Source organism: Procambarus clarkii, chromosome 22, assembly GCF_040958095.1.
Source record: "Procambarus clarkii isolate CNS0578487 chromosome 22, FALCON_Pclarkii_2.0, whole genome shotgun sequence".
Lineage (NCBI taxonomy): Eukaryota > Metazoa > Arthropoda > Malacostraca > Decapoda > Cambaridae > Procambarus > Procambarus clarkii.
In genome coordinates, this window is record NC_091171.1 from 5,666,025 (window position 1) to 5,688,514 (window position 22,490).

Consider the following 22,490-nt stretch of genomic DNA (forward strand, 5'->3'; position numbering starts at 1 on the left):
TGAGGACGGCCGCCTCAAGCTTGTAATGGATACAGGCACGGAAGAAGGTAGGATGGGCCTCACCGCAGTTGAGGCAGCGAGCTTGGGGAGAAGTGCACTCCGACTTAGAGTGACCTTCACCCCCACACAAAGGACAGAGAGAGACAGTCCCAGAGCAGCGGAGGGCACCATGCCCAAACCTCCAGCACTTATTACAAAGCCGAGGAGAAGGGATATACTCCTGGACAGAGCACCTAGCACCAGCAAGAATGACAGAGGATGGAAGGGTCCTACCATCAAAGGTGATCTTCACAACACGAAGGGGTTGATGGCGACGACCACGAGGGGGACGAGTAAATGAGTCAACCTGGAGGACAGAATGGCCTTGGGCATCAAGGATATGCCGAATATCATCGTGGCAATCCTGCAGATTCCGAACACCGGTTGCAACATGGGGCGGGAGGAGAATAGTGCCAACACTGGCATTCATCTGAACGTTCTTCGAGACCCGAACAGGGATCTCGTCAAGGCAAGACAAGGCTGCCAAGCGGAAAGCTGCATCCTGAGAAGGAGCAGCAACGACACGTGTACCGAGACGAGTGGGGTTGAAGGTAACGGACGCATCCACGGAATCAACAAGATGCCGATGGAGGGAGAAATCGTCAGGAGGCGCAGAATCAAGAGGGAGAAGATCAAAGTATTTGGCCCATGAAGCGGGACCAAACAAGACCCGATACGCGTCAGTATGGGAAGGAATCGAGCGAGCGCGAACGGCGTTGAGAACCCCTAGAGAGAGAGGGGTCAAAAGGAGCAGTAGTCACAACGAGAGACTTAGCCGCACCAGGGGACGAAGTGGTCACCACTGGGGGCTGGAGGCTCCACCCAACCACAGAGGAGGGAGGGGAGCTGGGGGAAGAAGTCAGGATGGTCAAAGGAGGAGCAAGGTCGGGGCCCAATGCAGCGGAGGCTACAGAGCCCGGTCTTCCAAGACAGGCCGACTCGGGGGCTTGGTCGCCCACCCCCACGAGCCTGAGAGGGTAAAACAGAAGCATTCAACGACATAGGTACGAAAAGTGAAATTCATCCACGAATGTGCCCCCACACCCACCATGGAGCCACAATTAGAGGCAGGACACCCAACAGGTAGCTATCGCCGATCATGCCGGGGCCCCCTAGGGGTGCATCGTGAGTATACGCCCCACAAACGCCACCTTAAGAACCGTCAGTCCGTCGAGATCGGGTTCAGCGATGAAAGGGGGATTGACAATAAAAGGTTCCCCTCGCTCAAGACGTTGGGTACTACAGTTCTATGGGTGCAAGAGTATGCCTCCTCAAGCACCCGGGCGTCAAAATAGAAGAAGTCCAAAGAAATAATCCAAAACAAGCAAAAGGTCGGCAGGAAACGACCAGCAGATAGGAGTAGAGAGGGGAGAAAAACGAAACATAAGGAAAAGGAAAAGCGATCCGGCACAATTAGAGAAGACAGCAGCAGGAGTGCAAGGCCAGAAAAGGGCAGAGGACTGTCTCACGGAGCATCACACTCCGGCACCTGTCCACGAAGCCCCCTCACGACGCCAATGGGCCAGATGGGGAGGGGGAATTTACAAGGGAAGAGGCTACTAAAACCAACTAATTTTAATACAAAATATATTAAGTAGAACATCTATATTAATATCTATTTCACATTTTCACAAGATTACAGCTTGTGAAAATTGTGGTCACTTAACTTGGCTGACTATACCAAGCCAGGTTACTGCTTGCTAACCACATACCTGGACCATACCAGTCCATAACCCTGGACCCATATGGTCCACCCGGTATAGTCTTAATCTTCTTAAACCCAGTCCACATAACTTAACCTAACATCCTATCCCTATCTCAGAATTGTCTTAGGTCCGTCCCCAGGTTAATCATCCATCACACACATACACCCCAAAGTAGTTTGACTTACACCATCGAATGAGACTGGCCACCTTGGGGTTATCTCATTCTTGGTGACCTCTTGGGATCCGGCCTCTACGCTCAGGACTTCCGTCAATACCAAAGTCGTGGCTGTGACTGTGAGGAGGTCTTTGCTAGACTCTTCTCTACCACAGGTCATATCTCTCTCGTGATCTTCGCAAAGCCTGACAAGTACCGAAACGTCAGGCTTGTTCATCAAGTGAAGAAGCCATTCATCGGCTTTTACCGAAAGTTGCGACCTGACCTCGGTCAACTGCCATCCTGGCATAATCTCACGCCCACAAAGATTTGACCTCTGTTAGTCTCTTCTGTCTCCACACAGCTCGCACCAAACCACTGACCATTTACACTCATTCATATGATGGAAAGGCTTAATAAATTCTTTTGCTAAATATATAATATTTTAGGTCACAATATCCCTCAGCTGATTGATGACATCGGACTTGTCTCCTAAACTTCTTTCCACCCACATGGAGCCTCGACGTCGCCGCAGGTCCCTCACTGAGGCTCCTTCCCAATGAGGTTCTGGATCAGCTTCGTCCCTTCGAGTATGATGCGGGTCGCGTTCACAAGGTACTCTCCCGCCACGAATTGTTGTCGACTCTCGCAAAGGTGCATCGCTCCACAAGCCCTCGTGCCTCTCTGTAGTTTCTGAGAAGTGTCGACCACACTGATGAACTACGCCGACTTCGAGTCACACGACCACTGTTTCTACTGATTGGGTCAACATTTATCTCTTGTGCTGTCATTGAAGATTAATGTCCTTTCAGCTTGGCAGGGAAAGTACTCACAGCAATCACTGGACTTGCTTTAAGGCAAAATGGTCACGTCACCTGTCACTGCACTTACTAGTCGTCTCGTTGATTGTCACAGGACTCTTCTTATTGTGGTTCACCGCACCAATATCACTGGATCGACTTAGCAACTAACGGGTCATGTCGGGACCGCTCCGGCCACCTGCTGGCGGCTGACTGTTCGCGTTATGTGCCAACGTCAGAGGGTCATCACTCCCCTACTTCAGACCGTGGGCGCCCTGCTAGGTCTTACTACAGCACTTTCTTTCCACATCTCCACCTTGTGCAAAGATTGTTAGCTGCTCGTCTCTTCGTTGGAAAGTACTCTTACTTCCTCTAGTAAGGTCCACTTGCCACACAGTCGCGATTCTTGTGAGAAATCCTGAAGTGCCGACGCCCACGTTTGCACTCGATCAAGTTGGCAGTCAGGGGCCCAGCTCGCCTATCCGACGTCCCGTATCAGAGCTCGCTGGTGGTGTTCCTGCTGTTCATGGACTGTCACCTTGCAGCTCCAACCAATCATGTATTTAAAGATCATGTGTGCAATCATGTATTTCGTTGTATCCCATAATGCAGTGACCAGTGTCACCGCATTATGCGAGAACTCGCTCTTCGTCAACATCTCTATGCGCCATCTTGGCCAGCCTCTTTCAACGCCTTAAAACCAAATTTAAACTAAAATTGTGCCTCTCGCACTTTACCCTCATAACTCAAAACATTCCCTGGACCGTCTAGCATCTCATTAGGGAGGTAAAAATGACTCTTGATGTAGGAAAGTCCTGAACCAGATGGGGATGAGAACTAAATAAACAAACGTTCCAGGTAATACACATTGCAAAAAAGAAACACAAACCCTTTGACAACCATTTTATATAATATGCAGATATAGTGGTTGAAAAGTGGTGGGCTCCACCAGGCATACCACCCCTTCAGGTCCACTCTGCCCACCCCTTCCCCCACCAGGTCCACCCTGCCCAGATTTACTCCCAGCCCCCCTCTCCCCAAATACCAAAACACCCCTCCTAGTTCACCCCCCCTACTCCATACCCACTTTAAAAAATCCCAATTTATTATATTTTCCGGAAGTCCAAAAATACCAACAGCTTCATTTCACCGGCGGGTCTAAATTTGACATTCCAAACATGGGAGCAGCGAGCGGGCTTTAGCTCGCCTCTGATGCAATAAATCTAATACAAATATTAAGTTAAGATTTAAATGTTACATGTCTGTGGGCGCATGTTTCCTGACAGGCATCATATTGCTGGGTGTGTGTACTCGCCTAGCTGTGCTTGCAGGGTCCAGCTCCTGCTCTTAAGCCCCGCCTGGCGACAAACATTGATTTAATGCAGTGACTCTTTTTTACACTCGTTTTTCTTATATTTACATTTATATAAGGCCACCCTTGCTATAGCAGTGGCCTCTGTGTAGGAGGCTGGTGCATGTATTGATGATAATATATTATTGACGATGATATAATGTGACCATATACGGTGCTATAGTGTGTATTAATGACCATATACAGTGCTATAGTGAGTATTAATGACCATATACGGTGCTATAGTGTCTATTAATGATCATATACAGTGTTATAGTGTGTATTAATGACCATATATGGTGCTATAGTGAGTATTAATGACCATATACGGTGCTATAGTGTGTATTACTGACCATATACCGTGCTATAGTGTGTATTAATGACCACATACTGTGCTATAGTGTGTATTAATAATCATATTCCGTGCTAGTGTATTAATGACCATATACAGAGCTATAGTGTGTATTACCATATACACTGATATAATGTGTAATAATGACCATATATCGTGTATAGTGTGTATTAATGACCATATACAGTGCTATAGTGTGTATTAATGACCATATACAGTGCTATAGTGTGTATTAATGACCATATACAGTGCTATAGTGTGTATTAATGACCATATACAGTGCTATAGTGTGTATTAATGACCATATACAGTGCTATAGTGTGTATTAATGACCATATACAGTGCTATAGTGTGTATTAATGACCATATACAGTGCTATAGTGTGTATTAATGACCATATACAGTGCTATAGTGTGTATTAATGACCATATACAGTGCTATAGTGTGTATTAATGACCATATACCGTGCTATAGTGTGTATTAATGACCATATACAGTGCTATAGTGTGTATTAATGACCATATGCCGTGCTATAGTGTGTATTAATGACCATATACCGTGCTATAGTGTGTATTAATGACCATATACCGTGTATAGTGTGTATTAATGACCATATACAGTGCTATAGTGTGTATTAATGACCATATACAGTGCTATAGTGTGTATTAATGACCATATACCGTGCTATAGTGTGTATTAATGACCATATACCGTGCTATAGTGTGTATTAATGACCATATACCGTGCTATAGTGTGTATTAATGACCATATACCGTGCTATAGTGTGTATTAATGACCATATACCGTGCTATAGTGTGTATTAATGACCATATACCGTGCTATAGTGTGTATTAATGACCATATACCGTGCTATAGTGTGTATTAATGACCATATACCGTGCTATAGTGTGTATTAATGACCATATACAGTGTTATAGTGTATATTAATGACCATATACCGTGCTTTAGTGTGTATTAATGACCATATACAGTGCTATAGTGTGTAATAATGAACCCGAGGACACAAGTTGTGTATCGAATTGGTTTCGACAATTTCCTCATCTTGTCCGTTCCTCTTATTTACGACTCTGAGACTGAGACAGTTCTTTCTGACATCTCTGTGGTTCACCTGTGTTTCCAATATCCAATTATGTTCTCTCAGACTTTTTTTTCGGACGTTTTACTGTTCCTTATTTTGAACATTGCTTTTATATCTACCTTGTCAATTGCCCTTAGTACCTTGTACGTTGTTATCATGTCCTCCCTATTCCGTATTTTGTCCAGTACAGTGACGTTCAGTTTCCTTAGTCTTACTTAATAGCTCAGGAACGAGCCTTAATGCATATTTATTTACCTTTTTTAATTTTGTTTTGTGCTTCAGCAGGCGGGGGTTTCCTGCCGGGGCCAAAAGTGGGATAAGGCCAAAAGTCAAAGCCTTAGGAAAATTGAGGAGATTCCGAAGCCTTGATACAAACATACAGATTCTTCTATATAAGGCTCTAGTCCAGCTGCATCTACAGTATCCCCCAGTACCACTACACACCTTAAAGAAAATTAACATGCAAAAACTATAAGCAGTGCAAAATAAGGCGCTAAGGAGAGCAGCGAAACACCGTCCACCACATGACCAGACAGTCCAGGAGCTCCATGAACTCCTGAACATACAGCCACTAAACATCAGACTACAACACCAAGTTATCAGGGTGTGGAACACTATCGAAATGTTGGAGGACCCAATGTTAGAACCATTACTCCAAGATGAGACACCCTGCTCCCACAGCTGGTGGCCTAAGAGCCTCGATTCACTAGATGAAAACCCAGCCCCACAGTACATAATTCCCAGATGAAATACTGACCAGAAATCCCTCCCCAAATAATTTAATAAAAGAAAAAAAATGTGAATATATATATATATATATATATATATATATATATATATATATATATATATATATATATATATATATATATATATATATATATATATTTTGGTAGCAGTCTTTCCTGTAGACATATATTATTAAATATGACCGAAAAAGTAAGATTAATAATTCTAACACGAATTTTCTCAATCTTTCGTACATTACGCTTCACTGTTGGAGGTAAATCAAAAATCACTTCTCCAAAATTCATTTTTATTTCTAGTCTGACGCGACACGGGCGCGTTTCGTAAAACTTATTACATTTTCAAAGACTTCACAAATACACAACTGATTAGAACTTGCGTTTCTCTGATTTTATATCTACATTTGAGTGAGGTGGGAAGGGTGATGTGGCATTAACACAAGACAGAACAATAGGGGATATTAATAGGGTATTAAAAGTATCAACACAAGACAGAACAGAAACAATGGGTATTGAATAGAAGTGTTTGTAGAAAGCCTATTGGTCCATATTTCTTGATGCTTCTATATTGGAGCGGAGTCTTGAGGTGGGTAGAATATAGTTGTGCAATAATTGGCTGTTGATTGCTGGTGTTGACTTCTTGATGTGTAGTGCCTCGCAAACGTCAAGCCGCCTGCTATCGCTGTATCTATCGATGATTTCTGTGTTGTTTACTAGGATTTCTCTGGCGATGGTTTGGTTATGGGAAGAGATTATATGTTCCTTAATGGAGCCCTGTTGCTTATGCATCGTTAAACGCCTAGAAAGAGATGTTGTTGTCTTGCCTATATACTGGGTTTTTTGGAGCTTACAGTCCCCAAGTGGGCATTTGAAGGCATAGACGACGTTAGTCTCTTTTAAAGCGTTCTGTTTTGTGTCTGGAGAGTTTCTCATGAGTAGGCTGGCCGTTTTTCTGGTTTTATAGTAAATCGTCAGTTGTATCCTCTGATTTTTGTCTGTAGGGATAACGTTTCTATTAACAATATCTTTCAGGACCCTTTCCTCCGTTTTATGAGCTGTGGAAAAGAAGTTCCTGTAAAATAGTCTAATAGGGGGTATAGGTGTTGTGTTAGTTGTCTCTTCGGAGTTTGCATGGCTTTTCACTTTCCTTCTTATGATGTCTTTGATGAAACCATTGGAGAAGCCGTTATTGACTAGGACCTGCCTTACCCTACAGAGTTCTACGTCGACTTGCTTCCATTCTGAGCTGTGGCTGAGAGCACGGTCGACGTATGCGTTAACAACACTCCTCTTGTACCTGTCAGGGCAGTCGCTGTTGGCATTTAGGCACATTCCTATGTTTGTTTCCTTAGTGTAGACTGCAGTGTGGAAACCTCCGCCCTTTTCCATGACTGTTACATCTAGAAAAGGCAGCTTCCCATCCTTTTCCGTCTCGTAAGTGAAACGCAGCACGGAACTCTGCTCAAATGCCTCCTTCAGCTCCTGCAGATGTCTGACATCAGGTACCTGTGTAAAAATGTCGTCAACATACCTGCAGTATATGGCCGGTTTCAAGTTCATGTCGACTAAGACTTTTTGCTCGATGGTACCCATGTAGAAGTTTGCAAACAGGACACCTAGGGGAGAACCCATGGCGACCCCATCTACTTGCTTATACATGTGCCCATCCGGGCTCAAGAAGGGTGCCTCTTTAGTACAAGCTTGGAGTAGTTTCCTCAGAATACTTTCTGGCATGTCAAGAGGAGTACAGGCTGGATCACGATACACTCTGTCGGCTATCATTCCGATTGTCTCGTCCACGGGTACGTTGGTAAACAGCGATTCTACGTCCAACGAGGCTCTTATCCCTGTGGCCCGTGCGCCCCGCAGTAAGTCCACAAATTCCTTTGGAGACTTCAGGCTGAAGGCGCAAGGAACATAAGGAGTCAGCAGGCCGTTGAGTCGCTTCGCCAGTCTGTACGTGGGTGTGGGTATCTGGCTAATGATTGGCCGAAGTGGGTTTCCAGGCTTGTGCGTCTTGACATTTCCATACGCATATCCAGGTTTATATTCCCCAATGATCTTTGGCAGGTGGAGTCCGGATTTCTTGGCGTTCACAGTTTCGATCAGTTTGTTGACCTTTGCTTTTAATTCGGCTGTAGTGTCCTTCGTTACCCTTTGGAACTTAGTTTGGTCAGAGAGTATGATGTTCATTTTCGCCAGATATTCGTCTTTTTTAAGAATGACATATATTGGCGACTTGTCACCTCTCCTGACAACTATCTCCTTGTTCTCACGAAGGCTTTTGGCTGCCGCTTTAAGCTCGGGGGACAGTATGGTGCTTCTGTAGTTGCCTCGATTCTTTTCTCCTTCTGCAATAAGTTCTGCTTGTAAGGTATCTTTGGTAGTGACCTTCTTTTGTGTCTCGAGGTCGAATATGTCGTCCAACAGAATTTCCAACTCTACTTTCCGGGCCATTTCACTCGGTCTGGACATAACATGACAGTTTATGCCCAGATTTAGGAGAGTGACTTGGTCCTCAGTGAGGTTAATTCCTGCAAGGTTCAGGAAGCCATCTCTTGGTCGTGGAATTGCCATAGGTCCTCCATATAATGTTGTTAGTTTCTTGATAATCCTTGTTTCAGTGCTGAGGTGATGTTGGTCTGTGAGGATGTCGAGGTGTTGTTCAATGCGGGTACGGATACTATCGTCGATGTTGCTATTTCTCCACTCGTTTGTAGCATGAAGTAGTTGCGTTTTGTTGTCTTTGATTTCATTCTCTGCCTTGTATATCTGATCACGAATCAGAATCGCGTTTTACGAAACGCGCCCGTGTCGCGTCAGACTAGAAATAAAAATGAATTTTGGAGAAGTGATTTTTGATTTACCTCCAACAGTGAAGCGTAATGTACGAAAGATTGAGAAAATTCGTGTTAGAATTATTAATCTTACTTTTTCGGTCATATTTAATAATATATATACATATATATACATATATATATATATATATATATATATATATATATATATATATATATATATATATATATGTCGTACCTAGTAGCCAGAACGCACTTCTCAGCCTACTATGCAAGGCCCGATTTGCCTAATAAGCCAAGTTTTCATGAAATAATGATTTTTCGACTACCTAACCTAACCTAACCTAACTTTTTCTGCTACCTAACCTAACCTAACCTATAAAGATAGGTTAGGTTAGGTTAGGTAGGGTTGGTTAGGTTCGGTCATATATCTACGTTAATTTTAACTCCCCCCCCAAAAAATTGACCTCATACATAATGAAATGGGTAGCTTTATCATTTCATAAGAAAAAAAATAGAGAAAATATATTAATTCATGAAAACTTGGCTTATTAGGCAAATCGGGCCTTGCATAGTAGGCCGAGAAGTGCGTTCTGGCTACTAGGTACGACATATATATATATATATATATATATATATATATATATATATATATTTTTTTTTTTTTTTTTTTTTTTTTTTTTTTTTTTTTTTTTTTTTTTTTTTTAAAATAGGAAGGGAGTACCACCTCTAGCTGGAAGAAGGGGGACCCATAGCCTCGGAGGAAACCACGCATAACGCATTAGAGGGAATGTTTAGATCCCCTCCAATACAGTTTCTGTGTGCTTTTCTCCTACCACCCCCTTCCTTGAATATTTTTTGTGCTTTATTATGCATTTGATGGTTACAAGATATACATGGGTTGATACAAAAATAATAATGCAAAAAGGTGCTTAAAGGTTATGGATCTCTTGAAGAACACAACAATGGGAAACATTGATGAATGTCACAGACGGGTTCGATCATTGTTGCAAGTCAAACACTTCTTCGAATTCCTCTGAAGTTGGACTAGTGCCCAAGACGCAACAGGCATTTCCCCTTTGAATCGCAACACTGAGGCGCTGGAACAAGAAACTTTTTGCTCTCTGGTCTTTTGTAGCGCTGATCAATTTGTCCCCCAATTCCTTCAGGAACTTCAATGCACATTTTCCCCACGAACCGAGGGTCTCCGAGCCGATCGGAACAAAGCTGTAGCAGTGTGCTAGACCTCTGTATTTAATAATTTTCTGCGATTCCCTGAAAGAAGCAGCACCACCGCTTTCACGTGTGCTGTAGTGGAGGTAGGTACTGGCCAGTGTGGCAGCGCACGTGTAGTCCCATACCACTTGCTTACCATCCTTCCAAGGTAGCAAGGTGACCCCATCAGGGCGCTTCTGAGGGTCGTTAGGTCTGGATAAGTGTGGTTCTCTTTGTGCCGGGCAGCGGGCTGTGGCGAGGCTCCTCTTGATGATGTCGTTGACTTCTTCATGTCTTGCAATTTTACCCTGTGATTTACGACATACCAGACCATGACGACCATATTGGTCTGCCATCGCAGTTCCGCAGATGCACCTATGTTCGGTGAGGATGGGGGCGGCAAGGCGAAGGGCAACTCCAATGCGGAGAGCGTCATGACTGAGGCGAGTTCCCAGGGCTGCATTGGGCACAGCAAATAAAAAATCCCCGGCGTGGGGTGCTGTTACCGCTAGGAGGCGGGCTTTGTTTTCAGCATCAGCGTTGTCAATCATTGCTGTGACAGTCTTTTCCATTATGGGGCTATCCCAGTGGGCCTGCTTGTGGTCTTTTGGGACTTGTGGTCGGGGTTGAGGGTGTGCAATGGTGTCCCATTGTCTGGCTGCTTCGATGAACGTTTGATCATGAGTTCCCGCTGTCTCTCTCATACGCTCTGGTAGGATCTGCCCTACCAATTCGTTGGCTGCTGTACATGAGGATAAGAATGCTGGAAGTGCTACCTCAGTTGCCTTTCGTATGCCTATCCCTCCAAATCTCACTGGTAGTGTTGCTTGGTCCCACTGACTGTCATCTAAATCTAGGTTGAGCGCCTTCCTGAATATTGACCTGAGGAGCTCATCATATTGATTTAGAAGTGGGTTGCCAAAAGTTGGTGCACACCTTAAGAAGTATGTTAGCCTGGGCAGGGTAAGGCACTTTGTGAGAAGGTAGAGGGCATCGTGGGAGTCCAAGTCCCCAATTCTCTCTTCCATCCTCTTTAGGTCTCTAAACTTTTCGTCAAGGACTGCAGCAATAGCATTGTGGCCCAGAGGTGCTCCGAGTAGTGTGCTGTCGGTAGGTTTAACGACTGAGGCTTCTGGTAGAACTGATTTCACTGCTCTAATGATTACTTCACTAGATGCAATAATTTCGCACTTGGAGGGGCTAAGAACGAGACCCATGGACTCCCCCCGTGTCTTCACCAGCTGTAAGTCTTCTAGCAGGGAATCTTGTGTGCCTGCCAGAGTGCCATCATCCAGGAACCAGATGTTGAGCTCGCTGGACAGTCTGGTTGTAATTTCTCGAACCGCTATGCAAAAGAGGAACGGTGCAAGTGGGTCACCCTGTTGAATTCCCTCTGCTGAGGTGACTTCATGTTTGCCAAACAGGAGGGTTGAGTCTTTGCTGTAGCCTGCTGACACAAACGGGAGAATGCTTGGGCAATGTTCCTGGACTGCAGTGAGGATTGCTTCCCTTTTGACCGAGTTGAAAGCGTTTTTAAAATCTAATTTTACTACTGCCTGATCTTCAGTAAGAGAGCTAATGTAGGCTCGTGCAGCATGAGCCGCTGCTTCACAGCCTTGGGGAACTCCAAACCCCAGCTGGTTGGGTTGCAGCATGGTGGCTGCTTCCGTTCGGATACTTCTGACAGCAGCCCTTGCAACTAGGCGGCGAAGGGTATTACCAACGGCAATGGGTCTGATTCCTCCCCCCTTCTTTTTGAGGGCACATAGGGATGCACCAAAGAAGAATGGTTTGATTTCATCAGGGATTAACCCGGCGAGGCAGTTGTTGACAAACGTTGTGATTTCTGTCAGGAGCGCTTCTGCAGCTGGGCCAAGAACAGGGTTCACCATTTCCTTCACATGTTGAGGTCTTACCCCTGTGTAGCCTCCTGAGGAGCCCGGGGGAAATGAAACGATAGCTTTATAAACCTCTGACTCCCGGAGGACGAGAGGTTCCTGATTAGGGGCGAGCCTGACCTGTGGGGGAGGTTCACCTACGGCCCTGAGGGGGTGTTTTTCTCTCAGTGCTTGGGCTGTGGTTTCATCCCTGGGCAAAATTTTGTCCTCACTTGTGATTAACCTGAGTGCCCCGACTGTATTGCCCTCTTCAATTTTCTTGCTGACTTGGGTACCTAATTTTCTGTTGTCGCTGATTGTCGTACTTGGTCTGCCTCGGCGGTGTTTGGTGTGTTTGGGGAGGCGGACTAGGTTGTCAGCCCTCGGAAAATCCCTAATTGCTTTATTGACGGATGAGGCCAGTGTCTTGCCTCCTCTGTCTGGTACACCTAAGCATGCATTGCCAAAAAGTAACAGATTGTGCCAGGCTTTGATGGTATCAGGTGCAACAAGGTTATTTGACCCTCTGTTGACTTTTGCGATGAGGTCCGTGTATTTCCCTGCAGCAAAAGGGCGAGAGGCCTTTGGGATGTGGGTGAGTGTCCTGGTTGACGTTGCTTTAATTGCCTCTAGCAGGTCGTCTGTTGCAATGTAATCTGTTGCGATTTGTACTGGTGCAACAGGCTCCTGAGTGCTGCCTCCTCCCACGGGAGGCCTCCCTGACCCAGGACAGTCACCATGCTGGCGTATGACTCTGGAGACAGAGTTGATGCTGACGTTGTTCCCACAACCACTGCATGTGCCTCTCCTTTGATTGGCTTCGGGAGGGGTGAGCTGGCTGGTAGCGGCTTCTTCTGCCATCCCCTTAGGTAAAGTGACTGTCACCTTGCACTGGAGTATTTGTCTCTCCCTCCTGGCTGGGGGGGACGAGGTTGTCCCCTATATTATGCGTCATGTCTGGGCAGATGTCTGGGGTGGGTGGGCTCGTGGAGGTGGTGGGTGGGGGTTGGGAGGCTGCGCGCTGGCCCGGTCTGGGAGGGGGGCCGGGGAGGGAAGGCGCGACCACCTGATCGTGGGAGGTGGGGGCGGGGGAGCGGAAGACACTGCACCACACGGAGGGGGGGGGGGAGACACTACACAGGTGGAGTGGTCGAGCGGGAGACACTACACTCAGGGGGTGGGGGGAGGCACTACACTCAGGGGGTGAGGGGAGGGTTGATGTGGCACGTAACACTTGGATAATTTCCTTTTTGTCACTAAACACTGGTGAATGTGTCCTGGCTCACTGGGTGTGGTGCTCTCAACACGATACTCACAATGGTCCAGTCACCACAGGACTGGACTCAACTTATCTTTTTCAAGCACTTATTGGCACACTGGTGACCCAGTCTCTTGACCCCACCACATGTGTCCTTCCACCCTTTCCTGGTGAGGGAGCCGTAGGGCGTGTGGCGTGTGTGGGCGTGGGCTGGCGGTGGGCGTGGGGTAGCGGTGGGCGTAGGGTTGCGTGGGGTGACGGTGGGCGTGGGGTGGCGGTGGGCGTAGGGTTGCGTGGGGTGACGGTGGTCGTGGGGTGGACGATGGTCGTCGGGTCAGCCGCCGGGAGAGGGTAGCTGGGTGGGCTGGCGAGGCCTGTGGGAGGCTAGGGAGAGGGGGGGAGAAGGTATCCCGGTCACACACAATTAGCACAAAGTTTCACAGGTGCATTATGTTTATCACTACAAACTCACCGTTCATCTGAAAAGACGCACACATTCACTTATAAGACTGCTGGAATACAAGCAGGTTTGTGAGCCTCCCCTTCACTCCCCCCCTCCTCCACATGAGGCCTCCTCCCCGCCTGGAGGCTGTTGTTTATGGAGGCACTGAGATAACCCTCACCCAGGCCTGTGTCCTTCCCCTCCATAGCACGCCTCCCGCCAGGACAACACACCTTTTACAGTTGATTCTGTTGCACTGCTGGAGAGGTAGGCTTCCTCGACCCACTAAGAGTCTTCAGCAGGTATTAACACAGACATGAGTCGATTCTTGACTTCCTCAGGCACTGTTATCCTTGTTGAATGGGCACAAATGTGGGACCCAACCCCCTGCACGACCGACTGTTACGGCTGACGTTGTAAATATCTATATATATATATCTATACATATATATATATATATATATATATATATATGTCGTACCTAATAGCCAGAACGCACTTCTCAGCCTACTATTCAAGGCCCGATTTGCCTAATAAGCCAAGTTTTCATGAATTAATGTTTTTTCGTCTACCTAACCTACCTAACCTAACCTAACCTAGCTTTTTTTGGCTACCTAACCTAACCTTACCTATAAATATAGGTTAGGTTAGGTTAGGTAGGGTTGGTTAGGTTCGGTCATATATCTACGTTAATTTTAACTCCAATAAAAAAAAATTGACCTCATACATAGAGAAAAGGGTTGCTTTATCATTTCATAAGAAAAAAATTATAGTAAATATATTAATTCAGGAAAACTTGGCTTATTAGGCAAATCGGGCCTTGAATAGTAGGCCAAAAAGTGAGTTCTGGCTACTAGGTACGACATATATATATATATATGTCGTACCTAGTAGCCAGAACGCACTTCTCAGCCTACTATGCAAGGCCCAATTTGCCTAATAAGCCAAGTTTTCTTGAATTAATTGTTTTTCGACTACCTAACCTACCTAACCTAACCTAACCTAACTTTTTTGGCTACCTAACCTAACCTAACCTATGAAGATAGGTTAGGTTAGGTTAGGTAGGGTTGGTTAGGTTCGGTCATATATCTACGTTAATTTTAACTCTAATAAAAAAAAATTGAACTCATACATAATGAAATGGGTAGCTTTATCATTTCATAAGAAAAAAAATTGAGAAAATATATTAATTCAGGAAAACTTGGCTTATTAGGCAAATCGGGCCTTGAATAGTAGGCTGAGAAGTGCGTTCTGGCTACTAGGTACGACATATATATATATATATATATATATATATATATATATATATATATATATATATATATATATATATATATATATATATATATATATATATATATATATGTCGTACCTAGTAGCCAGAACTCACTTCTCAGCCTACTATTCAAGGCCCGATTTGCCTAATAAGCCAAGTTTTCCTGAATTAATATATTTACTATAATTTTTTTCTTATGAAATGATAAAGCTGCCCTTTTCTCTATGTATGAGGTAATTTTTTTTTTTATTGGAGTTAAAATTAACGTAGATATATGACCGAACCTAACCAACCCTACCTAACCTAACCTATATTTATAGGTAAGGTTAGGTTAGGTAGCCAAAAAAAGCTAGGTTAGGTTAGGTTAGGTAGGTTAGGTAGACGAAAAAACATTAATTCATGAAAACTTGGCTTATTAGGCAAATCGGGCCTTGAATAGTAGGCTGAGAAGTGCGTTCTGGCTATTAGGTACGACATGTATATATATATATATATATATATATATATATATATATATATATATATATATATATATATATATATATATATATATATATATATACGTGTATATGTCGTACCTAGTAGCCAGAACTCACTTCTCAGCCTACTATGCAATGCCCGATTTGCCTAATAAGCCAAGTTTTCATTAATTAATTGTTTTTCGACTACCTAACCTACCTAACCTAACCTAACCTAACTTTTTCGGCTACCTTACCTAACCTAACCAATAAAGATAGGTTAGGTAGGGTTGATTAGGTTCGGTCATATATCTACGTTAATTTTAACTCCAATAAAAAAAAATTGACCTCATACATAATGAAATGGGTAGCTTTATCATATAATAAGAAAAAAATTAGAGAAAATATATTAATTCAGGAAAACTTGGCTTATTAGGCAAATCGGGCCTTGCATAGCAGGCCGAGTACGACGTTCTGGCTACTAGGTACAACATATATAATATATATATATATATATATATATATATATATATATATATATATATATGTGTGTGTGTGTGTGTGTGTGTGTGTGTGTGTGTGTGTGTGTGTGTGTGTGTGTGTGTGTGTGTGTGTGTGTGTGTGTGCGTGCGTTGTTAAATATACCGAAAAAGTAAGATTAATAATTCTAACACGAATTTTCTCAATATTTCTTATGTTTCTTTTTACTGTCAATGGTAATTGAAAAATCAATTCTCCAAAATTCATTTGTATTTCTAGTCTGACGCGACGCTTGAACGCGTTTCGTAATAACTTATTACATTTTCAAAGACTTTAGTTTACACACACACAACTGTAGCCTGAAAACACTAAACAGAGTTTTACTTATGCTAACACTAACCAACTTAGCCGTCTTATATACTTGCACTTGAGTGAGGTGAAAACAAAGGTAAACAGATTGATCAAAACTGTGAACGCCAAGAAATCCGGACTCCACCTGCCAAAGATTATTGGGGAATACAAACCTGGGTATGTATTCCCCAATACATACCCAGTATGTATTGGGTGAATACGTACAGACTGGTGAAGTGACTCAATGGCTTGCTGACTCCTTATGTACCTTGTGCTTTCAGCTTGAAGTCTCCAAAGGAATTTGTTGACTTACTGCAGGGAACACGGATAGAGTAAGAGGTGGGGGCGAGGAAGAAAGCGATACTTTTCTACCCACCAGAGAGGAGGAAGGAGAGGAGCCAGGCTTACGTTTCTGACTCAAAGAGACAGGTGTTCTAGCAAACGTACTGGGCAACAGACTCAAGCATCTCAACAGGAGAAGAAGAACTAGGGCGAACAACACGAAGATTGCTGGGAAGATGATGGACTACAGCCTGTACAGACAGGCGGCGTGGAGAACTAAGAGACAGGGGGGAAGGATGGGAAGGAGGATCGGAGGGAGATGAGAAAGAAGACACAGGAGACATGGCAGATTGGGTAGGAAGAAGGGAAACTCCAAACGGAGAACCAGGAGAAGACCCTTCGGGACATAACGTAAAGGAACAGGTGAGGAGGCGGTGGGCGTGTCTGGGTCTAGGGCCTGGAGACGGTTGTGAGACGGAGGAAAGTAGGAAGGACGAGGAAAGGAAGAACACAACACACGAATATAGTTTCGACAGCGAAAGGGGTGAGACGGCGAAATTGTCGCCTGGCCTCAGGAAAAGACAAACGATCCCCGTGTTTCAAGTAGCAGACAGCTTCATCAAGTTTGTAATGTATACATGCGCGGGAGAAGGTAGGGTGGGCCTCATCGCAATTGAGGCAGCAAGCCTGGGTCGAAGGTTTGCAGCACTCCGACTTAGAGTGACCCTTGCCCCCATACATGAGTACATAGAGACACAGTACTGGAGTATCTGAGGGCACTATGCTCGAACCTCCAGCACTTATTACAGAGCCGAGGAGAGGGAATGTACTCCTGAACGGAGCACCTGGCACCAGCAAGAATGACAGAGGGCGGAAGGGTCCTACTATCAAAGGTAAGTTTCACAACCCGAAGAGGCTGACGGCGACGACCATGAGGGGGCCGAGTAAACGTGTCCACCTGGAGGACAGGATGGCCTTGGGCTTTGAGGATATGTTTAATACCCTCGTGGCAGTCTTTGAGGTCCCTAACACTGGTTGCAACATGGTGCAAGAGAAGAATAGTGCCAACACTGGCATTCAACCGAGAGTTCTTGGAGACCCGAACAGGGGTCTCTCCAATGCAGGACAATGCGGCTAAGTGGGTAGCTGCTTCTTGAGAAGGAGCAGCAACGACATGCGCACCAAGACGGGTGGGGTTAAAAGTAACAGGACATCTACCGAATCAACACGGTGCCTATGGAGGGAGAAATCGTCAGGAGGAGTAGAATCCAGATGATGGAGATCAAAGTATGTAGTCCACGTAGCAGGACCAAATAAGGCATGGTAAGAATTAGTATGGTAAGGGACCATGCGAGAGCTGCTGTGGCGAGGAGACCATCTACCACCAACACTAGACTTGGTGTTGTCTCTTGTATGTCGAAAATAACGTAAAATAAAATAAAGCAACGTTGGAAAAAAATAAAGTATGAGATGCCTCTAGGAGCTTGTGACCACTGAATTGTCATGTTTGAATACGTGGGGACTACAACACCACTGAGGGACTTGCTGTGGCAGGTCCAATGGGAAAGCAAAATGGAAGGGGAGACAGTAAATTAAATGAATTCATTGGTGGAAAATGTGTTTATGTAAATGGACAGTTGACACCACTCAAGGAGGAGGTGCATGAACAACATCAAGTAAGCCCCGGGTACAGTAGGCGACGCAGGCAGCTAAAGAAAGGACAGCAAAAGCCAAGAAAAAAAATTACAGAAAAATGGGGTCGCATGGAAGGCTGGCAATTATCTGAACTCCGTTTAAGAACCTGAATCAGGACTCCTTCAGACCAATATTAACAATATTTGTTCGACCAATGCAGGAATACGCAGCACCGGTATGGAATCCGCACCTTTTGAAACAAAGCCAAAATTAAAAAAATAGAGGCTTGCAACAAGATTGGTGCCAGAGCTAACAGATCTAATCTATGAGCACGGGCTAATGTAACTAAATTTCACAACCATAAAGGATAGAAGGAACAGATGGGATATGATCACAACATTCGAGATACTGAGGGGGAAATAGATCTGGTGGACAAGGAGAGGCTCTTCAGACTGAGAGAAAGTAGTGCAAGAGGACACAGGAGGAAGCTGGAGCACAAATGAGCCGAAGGGACGTAAGGAAGTACTCGAACCCTGTACGGGGGAGTTAACATGGGGAATGTTAACAAACATTTGGTTGGTGTGTTTGTTGGGGAACAAACACACCAACCAAACACCTCCACACACCCAACACACCAACCAAACACCTCCACACACCAACCAAACACCTCCACACACCCAACACACCAACCAAACACCTCCACACACCCAACACACCAACCAAACACCTCCACACACCCAACACACCAACCAAACACCTCCACACACCCAACACACCAACCAAACACCTCCACACACCCAACACACCAACCAAACACCTCCACACACCCAACACACCAACCAAACACCTCCACACACCCAACACACCAACCAAACACCTCCACACACCCAACACACCAACCAAACACCTCCACACACACCCAACACACCAACCAAACACCTCCACACACCCAACACACCAACCAAACACCTCCACACACCAACCAAACACCTCCACACACCCAACACACCAACCAAACACCTCCACACACCCAACACACCAACCAAACACCTCCACACACACCCAACACACCAACCAAACACCTCCACACACCCAACACACCAACCAAACACCTCCACACACACCCAACACACCAACCAAACACCACACACAAACACCAATATCGAGAAGAAGAGGAAGACTGAAAAAAGAGAAGGCAGAAGCAAACAAAAATGGTTGAGGCAAAAAGATCCGGCAGATGTAACCCGCATCTTTTTACTCTCGGAAATTGAATCCTTTTTAAAGATGCACTTTCCCTGTGTATGGCTTGGGAGGGAGTTGTAGAAGGCCTGCCTCCCTCCCTGCCTCTTGCTCCCTCCCTCCCTGCCTCCCTCCCTGCCTCCCTCCCTGCCTGCCTGCTTGCCTGCCTGCCTGCCTGCCTGCCTCCCTGCCTGCCTGCCTGCCTGCCTGCCTCCGTGCCTGCCTCCCTCCCTGCCTGCCTCCCTCCCTGCCTGAATGCCTGCCTTCCTGCCTGCCTTCCTGCCTGCCTGCCTGCCTGCCTGCCTGCCTCCCTCCCTCCCTCCCTCCCTCCCTGCAACCCTCCCTGCCTGTCTCTTGCTCCCTCCCTTCCTGCCTGCCCCTTGCTCCCTCCCTGCCTCCCGGTCTACCTCCCTCCCTGCCTGCCTGCCTCCCTGCCTGCCTCCCTGCCTGCCTCCCTCCCTCCCTCCCTGCCTCCCTCCCTCCCTCCCTCCCTGCCTCTTGCTCCCTCCCTGCCTCATGCTCCCTCCCTGCCTGCCTGCCTGCTAGCCTGCCTGCCTGCCTCTCTGCCTCCCTGCCTGCCTGCCTGCTAGCCTGCCTCCCTGCCTGCCTGCCTGCCTCCCTCCCTCCCTGCCTGCCTGCCTGCCTGCCTGCCTGCCTCCCAGCCTGCCTGCCTGCCTCCCTGCCTGCCTGCCTGCCTCCCTCCCTGCCTGCCTGCCTGCCTGCCTGCCTGCCTCCCAGCCTGCCTGCCTGCCTCCCAGCCTGCCTGCCTGCCTCCCAGCCTGCCTGCCTGCCTCCCTGCCTGCCTCCCTCCCTGCCTGCCTGCCTCCCTCCGTGCCTGCCTGCCTCCCTCCCTGCCTGCCTGCCTCCCTGCCTGCCTGCCTCCCTGCCTGCCTGCCTGCCTGCCTGCCTGCCTGCCTCCCAGCCTGCCTGCCTGCCTCCCAGCCTGCCTGCCTGCCTCCCAGCCTGCCTGCCTGCCTCCCTCCCTGCCTGCCTGCCTCCCTCCGTGCCTGCCTGCCTCCCTCCCTGCCTCCCTCCCTGCCTGCCTCCCTGCCTCCCTCCCTGCCTGCCTCCCTGCCTGCCTCTTGCTCCCTCCCTGCCTGCCTCCCTGCCTGCCTCTCTCCCTGCCTGCCCGCCTCCCTGCCTGCCTCCCTCCCTGCCTGCCTGCCTCCCTGCCTGCCTCTTGCTCCCTCCCTGCCTCATGCTCCCTCCCTCCCTGTCTGCCTCCCTCCCTGCCTGCCTGCCTCCCTGCCTGCCTGCCTGCCTCCCTGCCTGCCTGCCTCCCTGCCTGCCTCCCTGCCTGCCTGCCTGCCTGCCTCCCTCCCTCCCTCCCTCCCTGCCTGAATGCCAGCCTTCCTGCCTGCCTGACTCCCTCCCTCCCTCCCTCCCTCCCTCCCTCCCTCCCTCCCTCCCTGCAACCCTCCCTGCCTGTCTCTTGCTCCCTCCCTTCCTGCGTGCCCCTTGCTCCCTCCCTGCCTCCCTGCCTGTCCCCGCATGCGGCCTCCAGGTGTCCAGGTGTGTAGCCCCCTGTCCCGCATGCGGCCTCCAGGTGTGTAGCCCCGTGTCCCGCATGCGCCCTCCAGGTGTGTAGCCCCGTGTCCCGCATGCGGCCTCCAGGTGTGTAGCCCCGTGTCCCCCGCATGCGGCCTCCAGGTGTGTAGCCCCGTGTCCCCCGCATGCGGCCTCCAGGTGTGTAGCCCCCTGTCCCTCGCATGCGGCCTCCAGGTGTGTAGCCCCCTGTCCCCCGCATGCGGCCTCCAGGTGTGTAGTCCCCTGTCCCCCGCATGCGGCCTCCAGGTATGTAGGCCTCCAGGTGTGTAGCCCCGTGTCCCCCGCATGCGGCCTCCAGGTGTGTAGCCCCCTGTACCTCGCATGCGGCCTCCAGATGTGTAGCCCCCTGTACCCCGCATGCGCCCTCCAGGTGTGTAGCCCCCTGTCCCCCGCATGCGGCCTCCAGGTGTGTAGCCCCCTGTACCCCGCATGCGCCCTTCAGGTGTGTAGCCCCCTGTACCCCGCATGCGGCCTCCAGGTGTGTAGCCCCCTGTACCCCGCATGCGGCCTCCAGGTGTGTAGCCCCCTGTACCCCGCATGCGCCCTCCAGGTGTGTAGCCCCCTGTCCCCCGCATGCGGCCTCCAGGTGTGTAGCCCCCTGTACCCCGCATGCGCCCTTCAGGTGTGTAGCCCCCTGTACCCCGCATGCGCCCTTCAGGTGTGTAGCCCCCTGTCCCCCGCATGCGGCCTCCAGGTGTGTAGCCCCGTGTCCCCCGCATGCGCCCTTCAGGTGTGTAGCCCCCTGTACCCCGCATGCGCCCTCCAGGTGTGTAGCCCCCTGTACCCCGCATGCGGCCTCCAGGTGTGTAGCCCCCTGTACCCCGCATGCGGCCTCCAGGTGTGTAGCCCCCTGTCCCCCCCATGCGGCCTCCAGGTGTGTAGCCCCCTGTACCCCGCATGCGGCCTCCAGGTGTGTAGCCCCCTGTACCCCGCATGCGGCCTCCAGGTGTGTAGCCCCCTGTACCCCGCATGCGGCCTCCAGGTGTGTAGCCCCCTGTACCCCGCATGCGGCCTCCAGGTGTGTAGCCCCCTGTACCCCGCATGCGGCCTCCAGGTGTGTAGCCCCCTGTACCCCGCATGCGGCCTCCAGGTGTGTAGCCCCCTGTACCTCGCATGCGGCCTCCAGGTGTGTAGCCCCCTGTACCCCGCATGCGGCCTCCAGGTGTGTAGCCCCCTGTACCCCGCATGCGGCCTCCAGGTGTGTAGCCCCCTGTACCCCGCATGCGGCCTCCAGGTGTGTAGCCCCCTGTACCCCGCATGCGGCCTCCAGGTGTGTAGCCCCCTGTACCTCGCATGCGGCCTCCAGGTGTGTAGCCCCCTGTACCCCGCATGCGGCCTCCAGGTGTGTAGCCCCTGTACCCCGCATGCGGCACCAGCCAACTAA

General features: G+C 48.2%; 1 protein-coding gene across 1 annotated transcript; it reads right to left on the bottom strand.

Moving 5' to 3' along the window:
• Positions 1 to 2,344: 2,344 nt before the first annotated feature.
• Positions 2,345 to 22,437, bottom strand: LOC123752548 (loricrin-like). Its single transcript, XM_069329356.1, has 2 exons — positions 21,423 to 22,437; positions 2,345 to 2,592 (listed from the first exon to the last, which is right to left on the bottom strand). The coding sequence occupies exons 1-2, from the start codon at positions 22,435 to 22,437 to the stop codon at positions 2,345 to 2,347; spliced, it is 1,263 nt and encodes a 420-aa protein (XP_069185457.1).
• Positions 22,438 to 22,490: the final 53 nt, after the last annotated feature.

Bases quoted from the DNA above. Each gene is read 5' to 3' on its own strand.
- LOC123752548 (XM_069329356.1), bottom strand. From the start codon at position 22,437: ATGCGGGGTACAGGGGGCTACACACCTGGAGGCCGCATGCGAGGTACA. The intron at 2,593-21,422 runs GTACAGGGGGCT...GACACTTCTCAG, and splicing joins ATCTGGAGGCCGCATGCGAG to AAACTACAGAGAGGCACGAG.